At 42.7% G+C, this 10,913-nt stretch overlaps 1 protein-coding gene across 7 annotated transcripts in view; it reads right to left on the reverse strand.

Annotated features, from left to right (window-relative positions):
* Positions 1 to 4,375: 4,375 nt before the first annotated feature.
* Positions 4,376 to 10,913, reverse strand: part of Cep20 (centrosomal protein 20) — a 25,591-nt gene continuing 19,053 nt past the window's right edge. For 2 of the 7 annotated variants that reach the window (XR_007589223.1, XM_050125807.1), the window contains exons 5-6: positions 9,237 to 9,334; positions 5,808 to 8,849 (exon numbers count right to left, since the gene is read on the reverse strand). Coding sequence is in view for 4 of the 7 variants with exons in the window: in XM_050125807.1 (XP_049981764.1) it covers positions 9,255 to 9,334 (80 nt within the window). In the remaining 3 variants the exon portion in view is untranslated. The other 5 variants (XM_050125809.1, XM_050125806.1, XR_007589222.1 and 2 more) reach the window with 4 other exon arrangements.

Consider the following 10,913-nt stretch of genomic DNA (forward strand, 5'->3'; position numbering starts at 1 on the left):
TGACCCACGTCCTTACATTCCATTGTCTCAGGAAAGGCAAACACCAGGCTCTCTTCTTCTCTATCCTGCTGGGTTGTTAACGACAGTGCTGGCCTTGTATAAACCATCCATGCCCTCCTGCCAGGCTTGAGCAGTACCCAAGGACAGTATGTTCATTTAACAGTCACTCAATAAATATCTGTCCACTGTGAGAAGTTCAGATATCTGAAGTTTTTGGAAGGACCCTGTTCTAGGAGTAACTGTAGAGGCTTATGTTTTGTTTCTTGTGGTTGAAAAGGTCACTTATTTTAAGAAGAGGAGAAAAGTCACTTTACAAAATGCTCCTTTGACTGGGTGATATCAAATAAATTGTAAGTTTCTCTGTGAAGGGCAGTTTAATGGGAGTTTCCATAAACTCACAAGACAAGATGACAGAGGGGAAGTTTCTCTTTGGAGTCGTTTTTTATAGACAGGGTCTCACTGTGTAGCAGCCCTGGCTGGTCTGGAACTCACTATGTAGGCCATGCTGGCCTCAAACTCATCAGACCCACCTGCCTCTGCCTCACGAGTGTTGGGATTAGTTTTAAATGGCTACTGGCTTCTAAAAGCCTCTGGCTTTAGGAGCTATATGCAAGCATGGCGGACTCCTGCATGTGCTTCAAGACTTAACTATTGAGAAGTACAGCAGCAGGGCTGAGGAGATGAATGCTCACTGCACAAGTATGAGGACCAAAGTCTGAGTCCTCAGCATTCGCGTAAAAAGGCTGGGCACAGCCACACACACCCATAACATCTGTGCTGTAGGAGATGGAGACAGGAGACTCACTGGGGCTTGCTGGCTACCAGCTGAGCTCCAGCAAGTTCACTGCGAGCCTATCTCAAGGGAATAGAGCAGTGACAGGACACCTGATATCTCCTCTGGCCTCAAATGCACAAGTGAACAGGCATGCGTGCACACATGTGCACACAGACACGTACACAGAAACAGATCAATGTGACATAAGACGTGCCTCCTCATGAAGAACCATCTTTACTCACAAGCACAGAACAGTGGGAACCGTCACACGCACAAGTCCTGGTCCTCCTCTTGTCTCCAGATAGAAGACTGCACCTACTGTGCTGCTCCCTCTTACTCATGTCCAGTTCTGATTTGTGAGTTTGCTGCCAAGATCATTCCTGTAACTATAGATGTCACTATTGGGAAGAGTTCATAATTCTCAGTAGTTTTAGTATTTTTATAAAACTAATCTGTATGGTGATTTGAATAAGAATGCCCCCATAGGCTTGGTTCTCAGATGGTAGAACTAGGAAGCTTTAGGAGCGGTGGCCTTGTTGAAGGACGTGTGTCACTGGGGTAGGCTTTGAGGTTTCTGCAGCTCAGGCCATTTCCAATTAGTACTCTTTGCCTCATGCTTGTGATTTCAGTTACTGCTCCAGCACCACGCCTGCCTGCATGTTACCATGCTCCCCAACATTACAGTTATGGATTCTAGCTAGCCCTGTACAACTGTAAGGCCCCGATAAGTTCTTTATTATGTTATGTTAGTAATGTCTTAGTAATGATACTTTGTCACAGCAATAAAAAAGTAACTAAGACACTCATCAGCAAATTCTTCTTGGGAATTTACCCAGAGGAGACGAACTTACCTCCACACAGTCCTTCCTATACATGGCATTTCCAGCGCACTTTGTTATTGTGCTTTTGAGACAGGGTCTCACCAAGTAGCCCACACCTTTAAAACTGATCACGTCAGGTTCAGGAGCTTTATTAACTGCGACTACCAGGAAGCAGAGGCCACTTTCTAATAGCTAGACAAGTAACTAAGAGGCAGGATTCTGCATTATAAAGAGCCAACAAGACAGAAAGATGTAGGAGAAACTTCACGGAGCACTGCCAATCCTACAAGGTGAAAATGAGTCGAGCCATGTGGTGCCCAGGGAGAGGATGGGGCAGGTGTCAGGGCACAGCAGCTGCTCTCCTGTACTGCTACAGCAAACTCACATCACCATGCTTTGTTGGGTGCCAGAGCAGGCTCTTCCTCTCTAACAATTGCAGCTCCAATGCAGACTCAGACAGTGGGGGTTTCATTTCATTTAGCCAGGCACTTAAAAGTTGTACATAACTTTTTTTTTTTTTTTTTTTTTTTTTTTTGAGACAAGGTTTCACTACTAGCCCTGACTGGCCTAGAAGTTGCTATGCAGAGCAGGTTTGGCTCAAACTCAGGTATCTGCCTGTCTCTAACCTCCAGAGTGCTAGGACAAAGGTATATGCCACCACACCCAGAATTTCACTTTTTGAGACAGGGTCCCTCATTGAACCCAGAACTCACCTAATTGGCCAATGAGACTCATGTTTGTCTCCACCTCTACATCTTTGTGATACCAGGAACCTGCAGCTGTGTCCAGTTCTTTATGTAGATGCTGGGTATCTGGAAACTGAACTCCGGGTCTTCATGCTTGCATAGGAAGCAATTTCCCTGACTGAGCCATCTCCAGGAAGTTTGGTCTCACTTTATTCGAAGCATTTCATGCACAGGATGGTTGCTACAAACATCAAAGGACAAGTGTCTGGGAAGTAGTCTTCCCTTGGAAGGCACATTCTCGACTGTCACAACTCCAGACACTTGGCTTTTTCCTAAAGGAACTATCGAGTTTACATAATCAGCCAGACATGCAAGTCATATACAAACGTGTTCTTGCACATAATTATAAAGCTATCTGTTTACTCTACACAAACATACATGCTAGGCTTAAATTTACAATCTTCAGAAGCCAGCCCCGGACTTGATAGGTACTTTTTTCGCCCAAATTTTTGGATAACCAAGTCTCCTATAGCCATCTGGTTCTGTTACCATCCAATTTTTGTGTGAATTCAAATTTTCCCATAAACCCCTCTTGTATTTCTAGAAGGTAACTTCTCCCAACCCCAAGTGAGGTGTCACTACTGTTTCTAAGGGCAGCCTGACGGGTCTTCTGGGCTTGTGATTTATTCTTTAACACACCTGCTTTTCCTTTCTTGGGAGTTTTAAATGTCCCAGCTTAGTCAGGCACTCTGGAAGGCAGAGGCACATCCAAAAGTTCTAGGCAAGCCTGGTCTACATGGTGACACCTTGTCTTGAAATGTTCCAGCCTACAAAATATATTAAAAAGCCACAGAAGAGCCGGGCGGTGGTGGCGCACGCCTTTAATCCCAGCACTCGGGAGGCAGAGGCAGGTGGATCTCTATGAGTTCGAGGCCAGCCTGGTCTACAAGAGCTAGTTCCAGGACAGGAACCAAAAGCTACGGAGAAACCCTGTCTCGAAAATCAGAAAAAAAAAAAAAAAAAAGCCACAGAAGTAATCAGCTGATAGTGTTCATAAATACCCTGTGAAGAGACGGCAACAGTAGATTGTCTTCAATTCGTTGTTTTGTTGCTTGTTGCTGTTTGTTTGCTTTAGAGATCCTTAATTTCTTTTATTTTCAATTATATGCATGTATGGGTATGAGTCTGTGAGTGCAGGTGCTCAGAGAGGTCAGAGGAGGGCATCAGATCCTCTAAAGGATCAATAAGTGTTAAGCACTTAGCCATCTCTCTAGCCCCTTGATTCTTTTTTGGACACAGGGTCTGGCTACACAGCCAGGGCTGGCCTAGAATTACCAATCTTCCTACGTGGGCCACCAAGTACTTGGCTGGGTTACAGGTGTTGAGCAGAGGCTGCTTGTTTGTTCCCAGCTGCCCATACCACAAAATAATCACTCAGAAACTATATTACTTAAACCACTGCTTGGCCAATCACTTAAGCATATTGGCTAGCTAGCTCTTATAGCTTTAGTTAACCCACTTCTATCATATTTTACCATGAGGCTCATGACCTACCGGCAAGGTTCCATCTGTCAATTCATGTCTTTTCCCTTCTGGTGGCTCCATGGCGTCTCTCTGACTCTGCCTTCTTTCTCCCAGCATTCAGTTTAGCTTTCCCCGCCTACCTCTATTTTGCCCCACCAGGCCCAAGACAGATTCTTTATTAACCAATGGTAGTCACAGCATACAGAGGGGAATCCCACATCATACAGGTATACCCCACCATGACCTGGCTCTTCCTTAGCTTTTAAGAACCTGATCAGGTGGTGATGGCGCACGCCTTTACTCCCAGCACTTGGGAGGCAGAGGCAAGCGGATGTCTGTGAGTTCAAGGCCAGCCTGACAGGTTCCAAAGCTACAGAGAAACCCTGACTTGGGGGGGAAATATATATATATATATATATATTGGGGTTTAGTGGTTAAGAGCACTGGCTACTCTTCCAGAGGTCCTGAGTTCAATTCCCAGCAACCAGATGGTGGTTCACAACCATCTATAGTGAAATCTGATGCCCTCTTCTGGCATAAAGTCGATAGAGCACTCATATACATAAAAAGGGAATACAAAATCTTTATTTGGATAATTAAAAAACAAAAATGGTAATACATTTTAAATATAGATGGAAACAAAAATATTAAAAATCGACAGTTTTCCTTTTTTTCAAACATATCAGGTCCTCCAGGCTGTGACACTGACCCCTAGAGTGGTATACCAAGTGCACACATGTGCCAGCCCTGCCTTTAGTCCCCAGCTGCCCAGTGAGCCAGCTCCAGTCACCTTCGTTTCAGGGTCCCTCTGGATGACAAGATGGTGACATGAAGCCTCTACAGAGCTAAGCTGATTCTCATCAAGCAGTCACTGAGATTAAAACATTGCCTTGGCATAGACAGGTTAGAATAAAACGTAGGAATGCATGCGGCAATTCTGTTTATCTTCCATTTTGATAATTTTACATCAATATCCAAAATTATAAACACCAAAATTTTCCCTTAGTCTGGCCCTACATAACTGCAATTCCTGAGGCAGTACAGCATCCATAGCTGACACCTCTGAATATTAACCAAGTCCTCTGGGACCATCTGGTATTTACATTCACACACAGAACATAATGAAATTCATAACTATAGTCAGTGCAGATTTAGAAGCGGAAATGAGGGTGTGTACAGCTTCAGGCATTGGTGGCCTAAGTGAGTTTGCAGTGCTTCTAGCTAAGAAAGATGCCCTCTGAACATAGGTTGTGATGAACACCCGGAGACCTGCACCTGCTCCCATGTGGAAAGTACAGCCCACACTTTCTGAGAGCAAAGATAACAAAGACTGCTAAGAGAAGAAACAGTGTGCATACAAACAGGATAAACAGCTATCCAGAGGTCAGAGTGATGACACTTCAAGACCAGATCCAAAGAGGGAAAATAGTTCTAATACACAAAACAAAAACTGCCGATAAAGAAAATGCAGAGGAGCCTGGTGTTCTGACACAGGGTTTACTCCTAGCACATGGGAGGCAGGAGCAGGAGGATCTCTGTGAGTCTGAGGCCAGTCTGATCTATAATGTGGGTTCCAGGACAACCAGAGCCAACAGAGACATCCTATCCAGAGAAAGAGAGAGACAGAGATAGCCAAAGACAGAGAGAGAAGAAAATACTGAGGGATTGGAAAGAAAGCTCAGGACTGGTTGTTGCTCACAACTACCTGTGCCTCAAGCTCCAGGGGGACCCAGCACCTCTACACACATGCATATACATGCCTACCTACATACATGAACACCTATACACACATGTACACACATGCACACCTAAAAAAAAGTATTTTTAAAAGAAATATCAAAAATCCTTGTCAGATGATGGTGGTGCATGCCTTTAGTCCCCCACTCGGAAGGCAGAGGCAGGCAGGCGGATCTCTGTGAGTTGAAGGTCATCCTGGTCTACAAGAGCTCCAAAGGACAGGCACCAAAGCTACAGAGAAACCCTGCCTCAAAAAACCTAAAAAAAAAAAAAAAAAAAAAAAAAATTCTATAAAGAGCAAAATTAACACAACCCGTATTTCTATAAAATCTTCTAATAAATTAACCAATTTAGAAATAACTTTGAGGATGACATATTGCACTCCCTACCAATTAAATATGATTTCCAAAGTCAGATACAATGTTTAACCTCTCCCTGAGAGTAACAGAGACAAGTGACTGCAGGAAGACCAAGAAGCCCATGCAGCTTTGGTCACGGCTACATTGTTGGGTCTAAGATTAATTCATTCAGAAAGTCTCTGTAAGACAGAGTCAGAACTCTACAATAAATAAAATTCTTCTACTATCTCCAAAGCTGCAAAGCCTTGGTCTGTATAAACAGCAGAAGGGTTACAGACACAGCTATGACCTTGACTACCACAACAATCTCCATAGTAACATGCACACGCTCAGAAATAAGGCTTCCACAGAACCCCTGGCAGTTCTACCACTGGAAATACTCAGCCTGATTAGTAAGGGCTGCCCCAAGAACTATAAGAACCCGGTCTGACCTGCTAACAAAAGCTACAGTAGCCAAAACACTTGTTAAATATTCTGTCTTGCCCATACTGAATTGACCACAAGTCCTATTGAAAACATTCTCTAAATCTCTAAGAAGGCTGTGCTTGCAAGATTCAGTCTATGGAAGAAATGGTACACACAAGCACATATTCTAACAGTGAAGTGTTAAGGAAGAGTTAATTTGGGGGCTGGAGAGGTGGCTCAGAGGTTAAAAAAACTGGATGCTCTTGCAGAGGACTTGGGTTCAGTTCCCAGTACCCACATGTTGGCTCACAACTTCCTGTTATTTCAGTTCCAGGGGATATGACATCCTTTTCTGGCCTCTGAGGGCACTGTATGCACACGGTACACAGATATACAAGTAGGAAAAACCCATTTACATGAAAATAAAATCTTAAAAAGAGAAAAACAGTGAATGTGAGAAATACTGGAGGTGATTCATGCAACCAAGGAAAATCTGCAAGTTAACACTGAAATAATTATCTTCTGGGAAAACCAAAACTGCAGAACAGGCACCATAGAAATGGCATTTCAAGGCTGTAAAATTGACAAAGACAACAAAACAGAAGATCCAGCCATTATAAGTAAGCCCCGATTCAGCCAATTCAACAGAATATATATTCTATACCATGCTTGCAAAGTATAAAAAAGAATATGGACATAACACACTCAATTTAAAGGGCTCTAATTTTTAACACCAGACATTTCATGCATTTTAGATTTCAACTGTCAGTATATTAAATGATCCCTGGAAGCCATCAGTTTTTGGTGACAGTGCCTACTCTGCCACTCTAAAACAGAACTGTGCCCCATGTTCTCTGATAAAACAAGAGAGAAACAAAGCCCTCCTCAGGAATGGGGGTCGGCACTAGTCCTGGGCTGCTGTCTGCATGGCTCTGTACTGCTCTAGATCCCTTTTTGATACACACATTACAGGAGCAGGCACCCTTTATGTGCCAGCAATCTACGCTTAGCTTGTCAATGTTAACAGGCTGTTCTTTTTTTTTTTTTTTTTTACTGTGCTTACGAGTACAATATCAGCTTGTCCTCTCTGCTCAAAGTACAGTAAGAATGATCAACAGGAAATGTATTTTAAATACATTTCTATTTTTACATTGAAAAGAAAAAATGGATATGGGTTCTTGTAAAACTGCATTTATGGATCCCCTTTATCCAACAGGGTTTCTAAGAACTTTAAGAGTGGTGAAGACCATTTAAAGGGGTTTCCTTCATCATGTTCTACATGAACAGGAATGTTATCCATCCGTCTTTGAGCAGTGCGTGACTAGTATCACCACATACAACTCAAACTGGTAACATTCCAAGTCTCCAATGCCTGAAAGTAACCCTCAGCTCTCTTCCTGTGGCACATACTTGGCTATGCATTGTTAAGTTCTGTCCCCCATGCTACTTTATCTGTAATAAAACTGTGCAACTCTTGCGCTGTGTGACTCTTGACAGTAATGAACCATTGATGGAACAGCTGTGTTCCATGAAATAAGGCTGTAGCTACCTACACTAGAAAAATCTCCTTGATAAACGGCAAAGTAGCATTCAGAGGCAGAACAGTAGCAGCTCTTATGATTTTCCTATCCTAAGAATCAAAACTCCTGTTTACTAAGTCTCTCAAGAGTCCATGTAAGCAAAAGATGGCACCTCTATTGTCACTGTGTGCAGGAGGGAGCTGCACAGAGAGCTCTGGTAACAGCTCCATTAAAGTTCCTACATGGCACTTCTCCCAGAGCTTTGTCCTTACATTCTTTATATAATAAAATAAACCCTGTTTCACTAAAACAAAATTAAAAGAATTATTTCCCCTGTTACCTTTTCATTAAATTCCCTAGTAGAAACCACACTATTCTTGGGAAAAGAACACTGTTATTTAGTTTAAAGATCAACATTAGAGTGTCTCAGGGTTTTCATTAATATTGTAAAGACCAGGACCATAAGCAACTTGGGAAGGAGAGGGTTTATTTCAGCATACAGTTCCATATCACAAGCTACCACTGAAGAAGTCAGGGTAGAACACCACAGAGACTTGCTCAACAAGGCCTGCTTGGCCTTTCTTACTGAACCCAGGACCACCCACCCACAATGGGCTGGACCCTCTCACATCAATCATTGATAAAATGCACTACAGGCTTGCCCATAGGCCAATCTGATGAAGGAATATTTCTCAACTGAGAGTTCCTCTTCCCAAATGACTCTAACTTGTGTCAAGCTGAGACAAAACTAGCTGGGGCAGACAGTGATTCAGATATTTCTTAAATATCAAACTTTAAAGGAATAAATTTTGGTTTTATGCCCTTTAAATATTTTTTCAAAAACATGAATGAGTTTTTCCACTGGTCTATATAATTCTAGCTGAAGGAAGTTTAATGAACAGAACATACAGACAGACCTGTACTTGTGTTTTCTTTTTCTCAGTGCGAGGACTGAACTCGGGACCTCACAAATGCGAGGCAAGTGCTTCCCTGGAAGCCCATCCACAGCCCTTGGTGATGGCCTTTAAAAAAGGGAAAAGGGACAAAGAATAAAGGAACTTTAAAAAATATATCCTGGCCTGGCAGTGGTGGCGCACACCTTTAATTCCAGCACTCGGCAGGCAGATCTCTGTGAGTTTGAGGCCAGCCTGGGCTACAGTGTGAGTTCTAGGACAGCCAAGGCTATACCAAAAAAAAAATAAAATAAAATAAAAAAGTAAAACAAAACAAAACAAAACAAAAAACAATCCTGAAAACAAGATGTTTTTCTCCAGTGGCTTTTAGCACGGATTAGCTTTTCACAGATACAGTAAAATTTGAGGCTGAATGTTTGTAGAAGCTCAAACGTTTACAAACAGTGGTGGTCTAATTAATGGTATTGGGAATAATAAGTTAACTTCTCCACATACACAGCTGAGATCAGAGAGTCATCTGCTGACTGCTTGCGCAGCAGCATGCAGCTCTTCAGTCGCGGTGCTCGGGACCGTGTCCTTCCTCAGGTGGTCATCTAGAGAGAATATATAGGTGTTAATACTCCAAAACAGGCAGACAGGCAAACACACCTCTATCTATTTTAGGGCACTATATTAGTATTTTATGAGTTTTTCTTATAACATATATTGACTTGTGGAGGTGAGGATTGGCAGGTATGTATGTGGAGGTCAGAGGAAAACTTGAGGGACGCAGTTCTCTCCTTCCACCATGTGTGTCCCAGCAACTGAACAAAGCTACTATGACTGCCTGCTAGCTAAGCCCTCATGTGGAACACAAAAGGAGTACAGTTTATATCTTTGTATCAACACTGTAACACTATCCAGGGAACTGTGGAAAGTGCTTTTAAAGCCTGCAAGATGGCTCAGTGGGTAAAGAGGCTTGCCACAAAGTGTGATCTCCAACTTTGAGCCCTGAAATTTACAGAACTGACTCCTATCAGTTGCTCTGATTTCCACATATGTACTATAGTCCATGTGTGCACAAACATACATATAAGTGTAATAAATGATAACTAAATAAAATCCAAAGATAAACTAGGTAGAGGGAGACACACCTGTAATCCCAGCATTTGGGAGGCTGGGGTAGAAGGATAAATACAAGTCAGGGCCACTCTGATCAACATGGAGATCTGTCTGTCTCTGCTCCACCAATGCTGGAGCTAGGGGTACACATGCCAAGTTAGAGAGATGGTTCAGTAGTTAATAGCAATTACTGCTCTTGTAGAGGAACCAGATTCAGTTTCTAGCACCCACATGGCAGCACACAATGAACTGGTCTGTAGTCTAATTCAAGGAAATCTGATGTCCTCTTCTGGCCTCCTTGGGTACCAGGCATGTACATGGTACATAGACACACAGCAGGCAAATACCCACACACAAAAAAATCAAATATAAAACTTTATTTAAAAAAAAATGTCTGAGTCATGTGTAGTGGCATATACCTATAATCCCAGCTGAGGCAAGGGGATTGTCACCAGTGTGAGGCCAGACTGGACTACATGGAAAAACACCATCTTTAAAAAAAAAAAAAAAAATTAAATTTAAATTAAAAAATGAAGGGCCTTTTAAAATTAAATTTCTTTCTTTGTGTGCGTGTACATATGCATACATGTGAGTGTGTACACACAGGCCACAGCAGGTATACGTGGAAATCAAAAGACAACTTTTTTTTTTTTATTTTGGCTTTTGGAGACAGGGTTTCTCTGTGTAACAGTCCTGGCTGTCCTGGAACTCACTCTGTAGACCAGGCTGGACTCCAACTCACAGAGAGCTGACTAAAGGCAGGCACCACCAGTGCTGGCTTCAATGGACAACTTTTAGAAGTTGGTTCCTTTTTTCTGTTGTGAGGGCCTGAAGCTGTCAGGTTGTTGGGTTTGACAGCAAATGTCTCCCACCTACTAAGCCACCTCCTTGGTCCAAACTATGTTATTTTTGCACTTTATTTTTTTTTATTTTTTTAATTAATTTATTTATTTATTAAAGATTTCTGTCTCTTCCCCACCGCCGCCTCCCCTTTCCCTCCCCCTTCCCCAATCAAGTCCCCCTCCCTTGTCAGCCCAAAGAGCAATCAGGGTTCCCTGCCCTGTGGGAAGT

This window comes from Alexandromys fortis, unplaced genomic scaffold, assembly GCF_014885135.2.
Source record: "Alexandromys fortis isolate MF-2015 unplaced genomic scaffold, M_Fortis_MF-2015_v1.1 scaffold_238, whole genome shotgun sequence".
Classification (NCBI taxonomy): Eukaryota; Metazoa; Chordata; class Mammalia; order Rodentia; family Cricetidae; genus Alexandromys; species Alexandromys fortis.